Source organism: Nilaparvata lugens, chromosome 13 (assembly GCF_014356525.2).
Source record: "Nilaparvata lugens isolate BPH chromosome 13, ASM1435652v1, whole genome shotgun sequence".
NCBI classification, from domain to species: domain Eukaryota; kingdom Metazoa; phylum Arthropoda; class Insecta; order Hemiptera; family Delphacidae; genus Nilaparvata; species Nilaparvata lugens.
The window spans coordinates 26,091,045-26,108,318 of record NC_052516.1 but is presented as its reverse complement, the minus strand read 5'-3'; the positions used below and the strand labels follow the sequence as shown (position 1 = coordinate 26,108,318).

General features: G+C 35.8%; 1 protein-coding gene across 1 annotated transcript in view; it reads left to right on the top strand.

The window, feature by feature from the left end:
- The window catches only part of LOC111057898, a 106,435-nt gene that overhangs the window by 61,964 nt on the left and 27,197 nt on the right, over positions 1–17,274 (top strand). Inside the window, exons 19-26 of the mRNA XM_039440403.1 lie at positions 2,546–2,670; positions 3,651–3,805; positions 4,370–4,466; positions 8,364–8,552; positions 9,964–10,191; positions 12,334–12,477; positions 14,636–14,740; positions 16,714–16,853. Of these exons, the coding sequence (XP_039296337.1) occupies positions 2,546–2,670; positions 3,651–3,805; positions 4,370–4,466; positions 8,364–8,552; positions 9,964–10,191; positions 12,334–12,477; positions 14,636–14,740; positions 16,714–16,853 (1,183 nt within the window). The remainder of the gene's footprint in view (positions 1–2,545; positions 2,671–3,650; positions 3,806–4,369; positions 4,467–8,363; positions 8,553–9,963; positions 10,192–12,333; positions 12,478–14,635; positions 14,741–16,713; positions 16,854–17,274) is intronic.

Sequence of the window (17,274 nt, the reverse complement as noted above, 5' to 3'; positions counted from 1 at the left end):
AAAAATACTACAAAATCACTACTAAACAAATTCCTGAAAGTAATACAAAAACAATTGTACTAGATAGACCTAGTCCTCAATCAGATTAGCTTTAAAATTTGTGATACGTAACTCACTATGGAATTTAAATTACTGGAAAACATATGAAAATATCTAGAAAAATTCTATTTCCCATCCCACCTACATTGTTTTCTTTTTAAATAATTCCAAATTATGTATCTGGACAATTCTTCTAGATCGCTTATCATACTGTTTAGGCTTCAAGTGAAAAATTACTTCTATGTTTGAATTAAGTATTTTTTTAAAGTAGGCCTACATAATTACATCATAAATAATGCATTGCCCATAAATTGTTAGAATGCTGAAAGAAAGATTAAGAATGAAACAATGCTGAAAGAAAGAAAAATTAGATGATTTCTCAGACATGATGGCTACACCACGGTATTTAGATGAAATTCATCTTTATCTTCATCTATATACCGTGGGCTACACAATCATGTTCATTCATTCACAATGGCTGCAGGACTGTACGTGCTCGTTCGTTCCCTGGTTCACAAAAACGAAGTAACAGTTATTTTTCCAAGTAGCAGGTAACAAACTGCTCCAACGAATGCGTTACTCAAACATATACTACGCTTGTGCAGTAGAAAGGAGCAGTTCTAATAGCGAGACTCGCCAATTTTTACTAGCAGCAGTCCAGGCAATGAATGCTCAAAAAAGGGTATAGAGGGAAATATTTGGAAGACAATTTTTGACCCCGCAGTTCTGTTTAGGGTAGTAAGGACGTAAACATATCAAAAGTCCCAACCCCTACCCCCTGTGCTTAGTGGGTGGGGGTGGTTCAAAGGTACCATTTATTGGTTTCTCGCATATAACTCGAAAACCATGTATCTTACGGACCTAACAGTTATATACAAAATTGAAGCTTACATAATTCACTACAGTATTCATCTCAAAACTTTTACTATATCTCCTTTAATTTCCGAGATATTCGCTCTTGAAGGTGTAACATTTTTGAAACAAACACGTTTGCATCCAATCTTTTTCAATTTTTGCTCTTATAACTTTTGAAAAATCAATGGAAAAAATCCATGCTTATTATGAGGTTATAGAGCATTGAATTTTCTCCAATTTGATGTATAATTTCACACTTTTCCGAATTTCCCTACACCTTTTGCAGCAGCTTTAGTGTTGAGTGTGAAATCTCCATTATTGCAACAATAGATCAACATTGCAACATTGACAAAGGAATTTGAAGGGAATGTTTTAAATACAATTTTTGACTTTTCAGCTTTGTTGAGACTACTTGGGACGAGAGCATATCAAAAGTCCCTATTTCTAACTCTTGTGCTAAGGGGATGAGGGTGGTTTGAAAGTTGCATCTTTCAGCGTTTTGCTCTCATGCTCATATCTCGAGAACAATTTGATAAATTGATGCTTAATAAAAGCTTAAATAGAAGCTTGATAAATTCTGTACACTTTTTGTTCAGTGGAATTTTTGATATTCCCAACAGTTCCTGAGATATTCGCTCTTAAAGGTGTGTAATTGCTGAACTAACAGGTTTTTATCCAATGTTTTGCTCTTTCAGGGCTTATAACTCCCCAACAATGAATCGTAAAAATTTATGCTTATCGTAGGTTCGAAGAGCATTGAATTCTCTTTGAAATGATATATCATACCACTATTCCAAATTTTTCTTTCATTGTTATAGCAACTTCAACTTAGGGGGTGAAATTTTCAGTCTTGCTCAGTCTTCACCAGGTATGGTTTGGTTAAGTCACATCAAACGTTGATAGATAAGGTTTCATCAATAGCATTAGATACAGGAGAAACAGTGGTCAGCAGTAATGGTTAGCTCCATCTATATATATAAAATTGAATGACTGTGAGTTTGTGCTCCTGAGAAGGAGCGTGCTGTCGATGGATGAGCTGAAGGCATTTCTAAATGGTGACAGCTGGGTTGATCTCAGCAAGTTTTGCAAGGCTGCTTGGAGTTACAGATACTCTCTAGTTCAAGAGTTTGATTACCACTGAATGGACTTTACTAATATCTTATGTCTCATATATTGTGCTTCTACTTTCAGTCTCTTTTTTGTCTTATATGCATTTTTATTTATAGCCAACACTCCCTGACGGATTTTATCCATGGGGAACATTAACTGACAATATTTATTTTATTACATAATCACTTTGTAATTATGTATCATTTTTTCTCAATAAAAGCTCCTATTAGTATTATTACTTAAAATTTGAATGGGGCTATCTCAATGTAGTAGTATCAGGTGCCTGTTAATAATATTCAGGTTCCAGGTGTAAAATGAACAAAAATTGAGGACTACTTGAAGTTTTGTATTTGCATTTGAATAATGGGTGATTGGAATACTTGAATAATTGCATTTCAATGTGATGCTCAGTGTTAGATGTTGTTCATTGACTATCCTTGACCTAGTGACCTCCTTGAATGAGAACTTTGCATTAATTTTGAAACAGATTCAAGTGAATACTTTTGCAAACTCATTAATTGTATTATTTTATTAATTTTAGGTAGTGGACCCAACCTTAATAAGGCTTCAAACCCTAGTGTGGTGGGGCTGTTTCCGCAACTGTCTCTTTCTGTGATCGGCGTTGCCTGTGGACGCTTTCATACGCTTGCTCTCACTGAAAACGGGGTCAGTTCATTTGATACTGTATCACATTTTTGTAAATTCTGGTTGATACCGTATCATTTAGTTCATACGCTTGCTGTCACCGAAAACGGGGTCAGTTAACTCCATTTGATACTGTATCACATTTTTGTGAGTTCAATTTGTGAATTGATACAGTATCAAAGTCATAATAATTCGATTCTGTATCAACATCAATTCATTTTATGCATTGTATATAATACAATATTTACACAAGTCATAAACATCACATCAAACAATACACATCATAAATACAAATGTCACTACAATATTTATATAACTTAGCCGAAATCATTGAAAAAAAAGAATTAAAAAATAATATCACAGATGGAATTGAAGTTGAATGAACTAAAAAAACAGTGGAATCAAAAGTCTCCAATACTGAAAAGTTGCAGATCATAGAATTAAGTGGCATTTTTAGTTTTTAATTAACCATAATATTGTAATCACTGATTTAAAAGTTTCTCTTTTTGTGTAGTTGAGAAGTTGATATTGTGGTAATTATTCATATTGAATGAAATTGACAATTTTTTTGTCTTTTTCATACAAGATTTAAAAGTTCACCAATGTCATAAAAACATCTCTTACTCAACCACAATTTTAACTGTCTCTTGAAGACCATTTCACGAATTTCAATTGGAATAGCATTTTACACTTTTTTGGCCATATGCTGTGGGCTCGCCTCATAAGACTAGGTTCTGTGGGCATCTAGTCTCACGATCGCCCTGTTGCGTGTGTTGTGAAAGTGAATGTCTGCACCAGTAGTCCAGCCACTTCTCCATTTCAGTGCCATACTAGCCAAAAAATAAATGTACAGGCAGGGAACCGGAAGAGTGCCCGCTGTCACGAAGTCCCTGCAAGGATGGCGTTGGAGCTTCCTTCAACGTTGAAAACTGAGTTCTCCGTTATTTCTGTATTTCTATTTTCGTTAGTTTTGTTGATATACTTACCCTTTTATTTGACAGGTCTACTCATGGGGCTCCTCAAAATACGGTCAACTAGGTGTTGGCAAGGTGATGCAATCGTCGCAACCACGATTGGTGGAAACGTTGGCCAATAGGAGAGTGGTTACTGTCGAGTGTGGCCAGTACCATTCGATGGCATTGACTGATGATGGAAAGTGAGTTTACTACATTTTCTATACTTAAACTCTTCATTAATTCAATCATACTATTTAATAAATTTTCAAGATTATTTATTCTTCATCTAGTTAGTATCAATGTATTTGGAAATACGTAGAAACTGTTCATTACATACTATAAACAAGACGCATGAATATAATACACGGCATAAGAGTACTTTCTCTGAGTATCATAAATTATCTTTGTATGAAGAAGAACCTAGTTATATTGGTAGAAGATATACCAAGTACTATCAATTCAGTGAACTAAAGTTATCTCCAAATTAAATAAAAAAGACTAAGAAATTGTCAAAAACCACAAATTTATTAATAGTTAGAAAGACCGGTTTCGGTTGTTACACCATTGTCAATCTCTGATAAACTATATCCATATTAAAGTGAAACAGTTGGAAAAATCAGTTTAGGATCTTTATTTATTCACTCTTTCATTTCCATTCTCAAAATATTTTAGTAAATAAGTGGTATTGACAAATTCAAAATGTTTTATACATTACTCGTACTATTTGTATTGAAAATAATACATTATTTGTTTGTTATTTTCAGATTGTATACATGGGGCTGGGGTGTCCATGGGCAGTTGGGACACGGAAGCGTTGAAGACTGTCACTACCCTACGCTCGTCCAAAATTTATCAAATCAGGTGTGTAGCAAATTAATTAGGCTAATAATTAATGCTAAAGGTAACTAATAAATTGTATTATTTGTATGAACCATGATTTTGAACTAAAATCATTATGAAACTCTACATAACCTCTGGACGGTACATTTTAAATTAAGGTCAGGTTTGTGAAGAAATTAAATTCGTCAGGTTTATAACCCATCACGTTTTTAGTCAAAATTTAGTCAAATTTTCAGTTCATCAAGTTTTAAGTTTGTCGAGTTCTCATTACGTCATGTTTCCAGTATTTCAAGTTTACTGTTCACTCTCTCTGAGTAGCTTTTTACCAGTTATTGTGATTCCAATCAAATCAAATCTTTATTATTGTCATAAACAAACATTGATCGCATGGACAAAAGTCAATTGAACATAATTATTCATATAGAACATACACAAAAGAAAATATACATAAATTTACACAGCCACATAATCTGAAAACAGACCAGAGTTAAAGCAATTGATAACAATAATATTAAGGATAGGCATTACAGTTCAACCGAGTAAAATGCTCTCTCCTTCAATCATTTGGTTACTATAGACTTAAATCTTCTACTGTTCATATTTCCAACTTCAGATGATAGAGCATTGAACATTTTTACACCTAAATAGCTGTTCATTCTCTGCGTCCTAGCAAGCCTGACCCGACTCGAATTTATCCGACCACCAGATCTCGTGTTATATTCATGAATTTCTCTTCTTAAATTGAAAATACTAAGGTTATCTTTTACTAACATCAAACATTCCAAAATGAAAATACAAGGAAGAGTCAGCACACGACTAGCTGAAAACACAGGTTTACATGATTCCCTCATGCCCTAATCAAATACTGTACTTAGTGCTCTTTTCTGACAAAGAAAAACATCTTTCGCACCACAAGAATTACCCCATAATAGAGTTCCATATTGCAGATAGGAGTGAAAAAAGCATAATATGCAATAAGAGCAAGATTAGAACTGGTTCAAAATTTCAACTTCTTCAATAAAAAAAACTGGTGTGTCGCACTCACACAACTTTCCTTGCAGTTATGAAAATTGATCACCTGACGCCAGTGTTCTCGCGCATCTCAAGTCTACTTATAAACAACTAGCAGGAAACCCGTGCTTCGCAAGGGTCTATTTTAAAACTTGACGTTATGAAATCCAGAAGAATTGGAAATAGGCCTATAAAATCCTCGGTTGATTAAGAATTTATAAGCAGCATTTCAAGTAAATCAGTCCAGTAGTTCAGACGTGATGATGCGTCAAACATAATTTCCCTATCCTCTACACGTGTATACGTCTTTAAGCCAGTTCTTTCCTCTATTATAGTATAGAAGATGATAGATAGATGGATATATCATCCATTTATCTATCATCTTCTATACTATAATAAAGGAAATGAATGAGAATAAATTTTGAAAGGTTTGAGATATCGATGTGCGGTTTTCACCATACATTTTCTCTGGAAATCCTGTATCGGAATAATGTATCATACGACCACCTTTCAATTAAAAAAAGAAGTTGGATTCAGAATGGTGGTTCCAAAATGGCGGAAAAAAATTGGGTGCGACGGAAAACCTGTTTTTATCATTCGGAAATGATCCCCAATCATACCTATCTTCTAATTTTCCTTTCAAGAGAAATGTTCTGCTGCTTCCTTACAACAACTGAAAGCATGACAAATAATTGAAAACTTGATGTAATCAAATATTGAAGAATTTAAAATAGGTTTATAACCATCCTCGGTTAAGCAAGAATCTATATGCGAAATTTCAAGTTAATCAGTCCAGTAGTTCAGACGTGATGATGCGGCAAACATAATTTTCCTCCACCGTACTACACATGTAGACGTGTATAATCCAGTTCTTTAATATAATAATATTTTTTAACTCCGACCATATGATTTGGTGATTTTTTTATGAAATCGTATGTACTATTAATGAAGTTTGAACATTAATTCTGAAAAATCTAGAAGGAAAATTGAAATTTGGGCTTCCAGGTGCACGAGATTGATATTTTTAGAATCTATGTTCAAAATTTGGAGATCTAAATCATTCCCGTTTTTCCGGTATGCAATCCACAGTTGACATGTTTTGATGCGAACAAACGAACACACGAACAAACACAACCCTACTCTCTCTTATTATATAGAAGATCTTAGCCAGCTGGTGACAGGACAATAACGCTGGAGACATACGAGGTCTGCCATCTCTTCATAGTGAATCATTTGATAGAATCAACAGTTGCCAACAGTTTGCAATTTATTGGATAATCACATTTTCTCGAATTTCGAGCTTATTTTCAATTTTAGATGAAAATGTTACTGAACATTAATTGTAGAGATTTACATGCTCAATCTTTTCCACTCAATTTTTTTTGTTTAAATTGTACCTGAAGCCTGATAATTGAGAATCTAAAATCAAACTTTGCATAGATAAGGCGGATCTCCTGAAATTTTTACAGATATGAGACTTGTGGCAGTTGATAGAGCTCATTAATGACTATTTCAGGTATGAATTTAATCAAAATCTTAGGAGCCGTTTTCAAGAAAATCGCGAAAAACCCTGTTTTTGACAGCATTTTCGCCATTTTAGCCGCCATCTTGAATCGCATTTGATCGAAATTGTTCATTTCGGATCCTTATATTGTAAGGACCTTGCGTTCCAAATTTCAAGTCATTCCGTTAATTGGGAGATGAGATATCGTGTACACAGACGCACATACACTCACACACACACACACACACACACACACACACACACACACACACACACACACACACACACACACACACACCACACACACACACACACACACACACACACACACACACACACACACACACACACACATACAGACCAATACCCAAAAACTACTTTTTTGGACTCAGGGGACCTTGAAACGTATCGTATTTTAGAAATTGGAGTACATTGATTTTTTCGGAAAGCAATACTTTCCATTCCTATGGTAATAGGGCAAGGAAAGTAATGAAACGTATAGAAAACATGAAATGAGGTTACCTTACATTTTTTTGGAAAGCAATACTTTCCTTACCTATGGTAATAGGGCAAGGAAAGTAATAGCACTCTACTCAGTCTGCTACAGAGAGAATCAGTATGGCTAGACCAAGTTAGCCTAGAATCCAGGTGAATTCCCAGCAGCTTCACTGACTTCAGTGAACAGGTCAAGTTGGTGCTAAATAGAATTAATTCAGTCTTTTCCTGATTTACTATCAGCTTATTTACAATCAATCTTTTTTACAACATAGGCTAGTTGGTTGTTTTCTAATCTTACAACAAGTCATCAATGTTATACTTTGATTGAGTGGTCTTGGATAAAATAGTCTATACAACAGTTTTATATGGTCTTTAAAGCACTCGTGAGATGTTTAAGACACTGTCGTATCTGTCGGCAAAAGTTGTAACAACAATGGCCGACTCAACTACAACTATGATGAAGTTCCCGTTTCAAATTTGATTAGTTAATGAGGAATATTCGTTGGCTGGTATTTTGAATAACATGGAATAAAAAAAAATATTTATAAATTTTTATAGTATACGGATATGAAGTTTGTAATAATTTTAGCATACAAACATGTATTCCATATATTGATCAAATGTCTGGTTGAGGTATTGAATTTAGTTGGTTTAATGACTACTCTATATGCTTCCTCAACTGAGCTTAGACCTTCTAACCTATTTCAAATGTAAGTTTTCAAAATAGAGATGCTTCCCATGTAAAGAGTTACTTTTACGCTCTAGGGAGTTTTTCTGTTTTTTCCTCCCAAGAGCGAAAAAGTGACACTTTAGTATTTTGTTCCAGGGAGTAAAGTAAGCACTTTAGACAGTAGGTGGAGGAAAAACTGTTCTATAAACTACTATTATTGTGTTTGTTGTGGCAGATGTGTGTGTCATGCAGTGGTGGGCACGCGCACACACTTGCACTGATGGCGAGCGGACGCGTGTGGGCGTTTGGGTCGAGTGTGTTTGGCCAGCTGGGAACCGGCAACAATGTAAAGTCAAGTCGGCCTGTCCAGGTCTACGGGTTACCTGAGAACATTGTCATGATATCCACCGCCTATTTCCACAATGTGAGTATACAGTATCATTCAGTCATACGCTTTATTTCTGTAGAATCAATCAATAAAATGTTATTACCTTACAAAATAAAAATACAGTTTGCACTAGCAATACACCTGAAAAACGTGCAAGTTTGTCAAGTAACTACATGCTACAAGTGTTGGGATGAAATAAAAATTACGAGTCGAAACATGTGGATCAATAAAATATAAAAAGGGTACAGTCCTGGTCCTGTAGCTTTACCTATCGCCGGAGGGCCACTAGACTACAATACTACCCGTTCAAAAGCATCAAATATTTTTGAATATTTATCTTTCCATAAGCAACAGATGATTTTTTTGTATCTTCTCAAAAGCAACGTGTTGCATACAAAAAGATATACAAGGAACTTTTTAGATTACTTCCACTTAACACAACACAGCCTATCAGCTGACATTCGTTTAACATGCTCTTTTCATTGTTGATGATACGTTGCAACTCTCATTCAAGAAGAATCTCTGTGTGTAGGGAGCTTCCTCCATCTAAAGTCTGTGAGATATTACTTTTAACATGAAGAAGAGAAACCCATTTCTCCTTCCACAGTTTGTAGCATAGACACAGACGGAAATCCTGCGCACAATTGGATGCGCCGTGTCATTTCGCTCCAACTCCTTGTGATGAACACATCTTCGTAACATACACAAACATACGACTTTGGTACATTGCCAGTGGAGGGGAGTGGGGGCTCTCTCACTCAGACACAAAAGAAGGAGAATGCTGCTAGGTAGTGGTAGAGATTAGTGGAGGATAGAGCATCATCGGACCTCTCTGTCATCGAGAAAGAACCGTGTTGAAACTAATTTCTCACGGACTTTAGGGATCTAGGGTCTCTGAAGCCTGGTGTTTTTGTAAAGCCGTGAATATTACCCCGCGAACCATACCTTGCCTATATGCCATTTCAAAGTCACGGAGGCAAAGCTATGGGACGCGTACTGTACCTTTTATATTTGATTGATTTATTTAATATTTCTACTATTTTTTATGTATGACTGAATAATTTGATGTATGTAATTGACTTTTTGTTCTAGTGCTTACATTGTTATATTGTACATACATTTATATTCTAGTGTTTATATTGCATATTGTTTCTTCTGGTACTAATTAAATTGTCTTAGACATCCATCCTAATTACTTTTAAGATTTTTGAACTCTCTTCCAGAGCTCAAGCATTAGCTTTTCTGGGAGAGCCCATTATTTCAATATTAAAATAAAAGAAAACATTCGTTGAATATGTTTTTAAATTAGTTAAGATTATAATTAGTTATAACATTATAAGAATGTTTTTGTTTCACTTGTTTGTAAAAAAAAGAATGGCAATAAAAAAAAGAATGTATGAAATTCGTGAGTATTGCATTTGATTGATTGGATTTGTGTGATTTGCAGCTGGGTCTGGCCGCCTCTAACCGCCTCTACACGTGGGGCTCGAGCCCGCAAGTGCTGCGTCTGCAGGCGCAAGCGCAGAAGAGAGCACGCGCTCGTGCGCATGCGCTGCAACAGATGCAGCAGGACAGTGGGGCGGACGGTGAGGCAGCCACGCCCACTCCCCCCACCACACTCAATTTGGCCACACCCACCGGGCAGAGCGAGGAGGCGGCTGGCGAGGATGCTGATGTGAGTTGTTCAGTTTATTTATTTATTCATGCAATATCATTCTCAACAATTTAGATAGTGTAGTTTGTATAGTTTGCTAAACGAGACGTTTTTTTCAATCAGCACGACAGGTCAGAAAGCTCTCCTATTGGCTGATTGAATTGGACTCTGGCCAATCGGAAAGCTTTCTGTCCTGTGGTGCCATGCCGAGTCGTCTGAAAAACGCCTCGTGTGGCTTGGCTCTTAGTTTCAAGTTTAATGTCGAACTTGGGTTATTAAATTTTTACTCATTTTCAAGTTTATTATCAAAGTTGAGCTATTAAATTTTGATAAATAATCAAGCAAACAACTAGAAATCGAGGATGAGTGGTAGAGAGAACTTGAAAGTCCTAACTCCGCCTTCTGAAGTTTTTTTTTATTTCATTTCAAATAAGATTTTTCCCATTTAATTTCATTCCAAACAAAGATTTGTTTCAAATCTATTTTAGAAATCTAAAATTGTTGAAGCATGTTCAATATTTTGCCTACAAAATTATTATTAACTCTTGAATAATTTGGAACCATACTTGTTTTATAAATATATGTAGTTTAGTGACGAAGATTTGTTCAAAATTGCAAAAGCCTGGAGTGGGAATATTTTGTTTCTCTATGAATCAGTTTTTTACTAACCGATCGTGTAACCAAACACACTCCAACTTCACTATAGTGAAGTCCACGTTATAATGGCAATATTTGGTTAACATTGAGGGTTATTTGAGGGTTAAGTGTAAGAGAGGGCCGACAGCGCCCTAACTTCGCCCTCCCAGGTATAAAATAAATGCAGTCATTCTATTCTATTGGTGTTGCTATTCTTGTCTATCATTCGACAAAGCAGATATAACTATCCTTTTTTATCTCCGTAACGGCAATGTTTGACTGAGTCACTGTCAATGTTGTAGAACAATTCCATAATGAAATAAAAACCCACATATGTTGTCAAATTCTACAGTTTTATTTGGTACAGGACTATGGTTTCGTCAACACACAGGTCACATTTTCAAGACACTGTCTACAGTCAGCTGTACAGGAAAACAGCGTTACCGATTCTCTGCCTTAATTAATTGTATTTCTACATTGTTAAAAACACATTTAGAAACGGAAATGAAATAGAAACACACATATGTTGTCAAATTCTAAAGTTTTATTTGGTACATGACCATGGTTTCGTCAACACACAGGTCACATTTTCAAGACACTCTCTACAGTCAGCTTGAAAATGTGACCTGTGTGATCGCGAAACCATGGTCTTGTACAGAATAAAATTGTAGAATTTGACAACATATGTGTGTTTTTATTTCATTTCCGTTGCCAAATGTGTTTCTAACAATGTAGAAATACAATATTAATTAAGGCAGAGAATCGGTAACGCTGTTCTCCTTTCTTTATCCACTGCCATTATTTATTTATTTATTTATTTATTAGAACAGTCACAAACACGATATTTGGAAAGAGAAACAGGCAATTGCCCAAAACTTCTTCAATTCCTTGATTTTGGCACATAAATAGTCCAAAGTGAGGTTAAGTTTAAAATTTCTGTTTTCACCAAAGATTAACACTCAGAGAATACGTATTCGAAATATTATAACGTGGACCTCACTATATCCTTATCTATTCTCGTGACTGAACGATCTATTCTTCAAATTTGAAACTATGAACAACGCTGAAAAACGTGAAGCTTATGAATTATTGACCAAGCGAAGTGAGGTCTAAGATTCACGTCAACGGTTTGGCATTTCTCTTGATGTTTAAATGTTTATATGTTGCGCATTTACGGCGAAACGCGGTAATAGATTTTCATGAAATTTGACAGGTATGTTCCTTTAATTGCGCGTCGACGTATATACAAGGTTTTTGGAAATTTTGCATTTCTAGAGTAATATAAAAGGAAAAAGAAGCCTCCTTCATACGCCAATATTAGAGTAAAAATCAGACTATAGAATTATTCATCATAAATCAGCTGACAAGTGATTACACAGATGTGTGGAGAAGCCAGTCTATTGCTGTATTTCCATAAGGTCTATAGTTTCAATCAGGTACTTGTGGATGAGAATACTGCGTGAGGTCTACTGTTCACAGAACTACTGGTGAATATGGTTTTCTGCTTATGCTTATGAATTTTTGCAGGCTAAAGCATCGAGACCACACTTCAAAATGGCGCCGACTTCTAGGTTTGTAACGATGAACTCCGAGATGGTGGTCAGCCCTAGCACCGAAATGAAGGCCCTACCTACGGGTCGAGACATGCCCTCTAGCGCTTCATTCACCATTGTAAGTATTCACCAACTTTTCCCAACCAAATTACTCAATAATCAATCAAAAATAATAATTTTTATGAATTTTAATCAATAAATGAATGATAGAATATAATAACAAAATGTCACTTTAGTGAGATTCGTGTTATTGTTAAGTCAGTGGAAATGATAGAAAGGCATTGTTGCCATTTTTCTGTTTCTCAAATAGACGCTCAGTATGATTGTACAATATAGTACCTAAAGCCTAGCTTATACGATGCCAATTGGCGAGACAATTGTCCGAGGACAATAGTCGTTTCTCAAATAGACGCTCAGTATGATTGTACAATATAGTACCTAAAGCCTAGTTTATACGATGCCAATTGGCGAGACAATTGTCCGAGGACAATAGTCGTTTCTCAAATAGACGCTCAGTATGATTGTACAATATAGTACCTAAAGCCTAGCTTATACGATGCCAATTGGCGAGACAATTGTCCGAGGACAATAGTCGTTTCTCAAATAGACGCTCAGTATGATTGTACAATATAGTACCTAAAGCCTAGTTTATACGATGCCAATTGGCGAGACAATTGTCCGAGGACAATAGTCGTTTCTCAAATAGACGCTCAGTATGATTGTACAATATAGTACCTAAAGCCTAGTTTATACGATGCCAATTGGCGAGACAAATGTCCGAGGACAATTATTGTCATCACGTGGTTGCCAATTGTCCAGCTGAGCGAGAAGATGTTTCTATAGGGCCAACAATTGCCACAACAGTCGAAAACTGTGAGGTGAAAACATGGCCGAATTCTCTTCGTCTGTTGTGTAATTTGGTTATTTCAATATTAAACGTACCGCGGAACGATTTTATTTTAATTTTCACTTCAGCTGCACCGAAGCCATGAACGTTCATGGCTTCGGCAATTGCAGCGAGTGCAGTTTGCGCGCATTCTTATACTTATGCAATTTGTTTCTCTGATTCCATAAAAATCTTATATAGCTCAAGAAATTTAATATTCATATCGCCCCCCCCCATTTAGGTGCCATTTTCGTTGGAACTTGAGAAGACGTCCAACCTAACCTAGAAAACGTCTCACACAATGAATTGTTTTGACTGAACTGGCCAAAAACAAGACAGCGCACTGGCCTTCACCGTTCATACGGCGCTAAATGACGTGAAAATTGAGATTCCGAGTGGTGGGGGGGGGGGGCTCGCTGAGCCCAGCCTGTTGTCCTCAGTCTACTCCCGGAGACATTTCAAATTCAGGCCAATTGTCGGGACAGTTGGCAAGATAATTGGCCTGAAGTGTTTATACGAAGACAATAATTTCATGCCAGTCAGTTGTCTATGCCAATTGGTATCGTATAAACTAGGATTAACTAATAATAATATAGGACCTATAAAATACCTACTTCTACCGTTTTATATAGTATAGCTGTGATTCAAGTTATCCTGGTAAATCTTATCCTATATTAATTGTTGATTCTTGTTAATAATGATTAATTAAATCTCTTTATTTCTTAAAAAATATGTTTCTCATTATTTAATATTAATGATTCGTTTTCATACTTGTGATGAAATATCTTGGTAGTTCATAGTTTAAAACACTTTGCCACCACTAGTGAGTTGTAATTTGAACCAATAATAAGGCAATAATAATATTATTAATCGTGCATGTACATTACATTGAATGTTTTGCATTTGTCAGTTACAATCAATTAGAATTCTACAAAAGTCCGTGATTTTTGGAGGCAAAAATAAATATGACATCATCTTAATTCAAATTTCACCTGGTTCACCTCAAAGTTCTCGTACACTGTATATGAAAAAACTCCATGACACTAAACTGTAATATCATGGAAAGGAAGAACTCAAGGTACCTAGAATACATTGTATTCTAGGTACATTGGGAAGAACCACTACCTCCGTTTACGGAGGTAGTTGGAGAACTGATAATTTTGAAAAACTTCTATCCCATAATTTTTTTCAGTATTCCAATTTCATGCTATTACTAATTTCATGATCACATTATCACACTACAATAGTTGCTTCGAGTAATAAATTAAATATTTGTGATTGCTGCCTTTCAAATTCGTATTGGGATCCACTCGTATTTACAGTCCAATCTTTTAATTAGAATTTATTCCAACTATGAATTCGATTGTTGACATTTTTAATATTTTGACAGGAAAATGGACCAGCCAGTAATCCAGTTGTGGGATTGGACGATGCCTTGGCTCATCTCAGTCCTACACTTGTCGATACATCACATGTGGAGGGCAGAATTACCATGGTGAATAGTTTTCTTCATTTCCCTATAATCAAATTAATAATAATATGAATTTGATGATACGCTTCGTGCAGAATGACGCGCCACACATCTAACAGATGTTTCTAAAACAAGGATTCGCCATTTCTGTACGCAAACAGACCCTAACGTTCGTCAAGTTTGGACAGGAGCTTGAAACGTTCGTTGTGCACGCTTACAAATAGTACAACTCATCAGCTGGATTTCTTATCCTATCCTATTATTTAAGCGGGCAATTTCTGTATTTATATATCTGGTTATTTTTAATAAAACAAAATAAAACTTGTAGTTTTATAGTTGTTCAACTATTTTAAGTTTTTTAATAAATAAAGGGTGCTACAAGTTTTATTTTGTTTTATTAATTTAAAAGCAGCCCATTTCAATAAGTGTTTTATAAAACTGGTTATTTTTGTATCTGGCTATTTTTATATCTGGTTAATTATGTTTAACGGCTCTAACAATTTTCACAAAATTTGGAACATAGTAGGTTTATGATATAAAGATTCGATTGCACTAGGTCTCATCCTTGGGAAAACACGCTGAACAACATTAAAAAGATAATTCATCCTTGGCTGAAAAAGCTGTGGATAGTAAAAAAGTGAGTGAGCGAGTGACTATGTGAAAAATCAAAATATCGCATCCCCGAATTCATAAGATGACGTATAGCCAGCTGTGAAATATAAACACGATCATTTTAGAGAATTGTGTTCTGTTTATCAATAAATAAAAATAACTAGCGAAGCTCGGTGCCCCAATATTACTATTAAACGAGCAATTTTTGTTTATATGTTTGTATTTCACCGGATCTCGAAAACGGTTCAAACGATTCTCAAGAAATTCAGAACATAGTAGGTTTATAATATAAAAATGCGATTGCACTAGATCTCATCCCTGGGAAAACTCGCTGAATGACATTAAAAGGATAATTATTATTTTTTCTTGGAAAAACAGCTGATAATAATTATTTCGTCGTCTGTTGATGATGGAAGTGAGTGAGCGAGTTGATGTGTGTGGGACTGTGTTAAAATTATGACTCAGCTGTTGAACTTTTGTAATCATTCAATCAGGTACTTAGTGCCGGTTCCAAAAAATCCGGGTTATTTTTAATCCTGATTGATTCTAGTAGAACCATCTTTTTGAGATGGTCTTCTCTGATTTGGTTCACGTGAAATTCATCAGGATTAAAATTTAACCGGTTTTTGTGCAACCGGGCCTTTATGAGGGAAATTTTTGCATTCCTCTGGGAATTAATCTCAATTCATTGTGATTAGATAGAACCTTTCTGTATGAACTATGAATGTTATTATAATTTCTTCTTTCATAATAAATTGTTTATGCTTTTGTACTCCAGAGCGAAGATCGGTCCCCAATATTGGATTGTTGAAATCCGCAATAAGTTATGTCGAGTATCTGAAAAGAGCAAGAGTTCGGTTCTGTGATCGGTGTGTGTTCGTGGCGCTTAACTCTGTACGCAGCTATAGATTTTTATAAATACAGTATCTAAAGGTGCGTACAGACTTTCGCTCTGCTCCGCAACCGAACGTCACTCCAGCAGAGCGTTTGATGATCGACCGGGGAGCAACAGTGGTTCGACCGGGGAACGCGAGAAGATCTAACATCTTCCGTATCGTTCATGATGGGTGCGACTGCCGAGCGGTGGCGGAGCTACTGCGGTACGATGGAGGGACGAGGGCGGTACGAGGGCGGAGCGTGCTCGGTGCGGGTTGGAAGCGCGTATATGTGTACGCAGCTTTAGATACAATATCGTGGGTCTGCTCTAGCCGGAATCAGAATAATACCAAAGTTTCTCTACATGTTAGAGACGAGCCTGGTTGAAAAGTTTGATCGCTGTGCATCTATATCTGATAGATTGTGAACTTTGATTTTTAAGAAACTATTAATTTATGAAAACTAATAATTTTGAAGTTTTTTCTAAATTTATTTTTTATATTGAACAGATAAGTTGCGGATGTCATCATTCTGCTCTGCTGACTGACAATGGAAGAGTGCATACTTGGGGCAGGAATCTGGATGGACAGCTGGGTAATGGGGTTAGAACCAAGGAGGCACTGCATCCTACTCAAATCAATATTGGCAAGTTTATTATAACTTTTATATGCATATAATCAATAATTTTGATGTAAAGTGGACTGTATTGAATAGAAAAGAAACAAGTGATATCTCTACAGAAACAAGTACATGCAATGAATATATAAAAGAACAACTCACCGAAAATCTGCAGAGTACCTAATGTAATATTATATTATTGAGCTTACAACTCCCAGGTAAGGTATTCAGGTGTCCCCGAGGTAGGAGATGAATCAAGGATGGTGAAAAGGCAAGCTTAATTGTCATCTACTGTTGGTAAATTCGGCTTCCATCATATAACGTTGCACATATATTTCTGACGAGATATTTACAATGTCTTTAAAGACTATAGATCGGTGAACTTTCCAATCGAAAAATAATAGTTTAAAACTTTCAACTAAAGGGAGTTGGCAAACACTCTTCCAAACGTA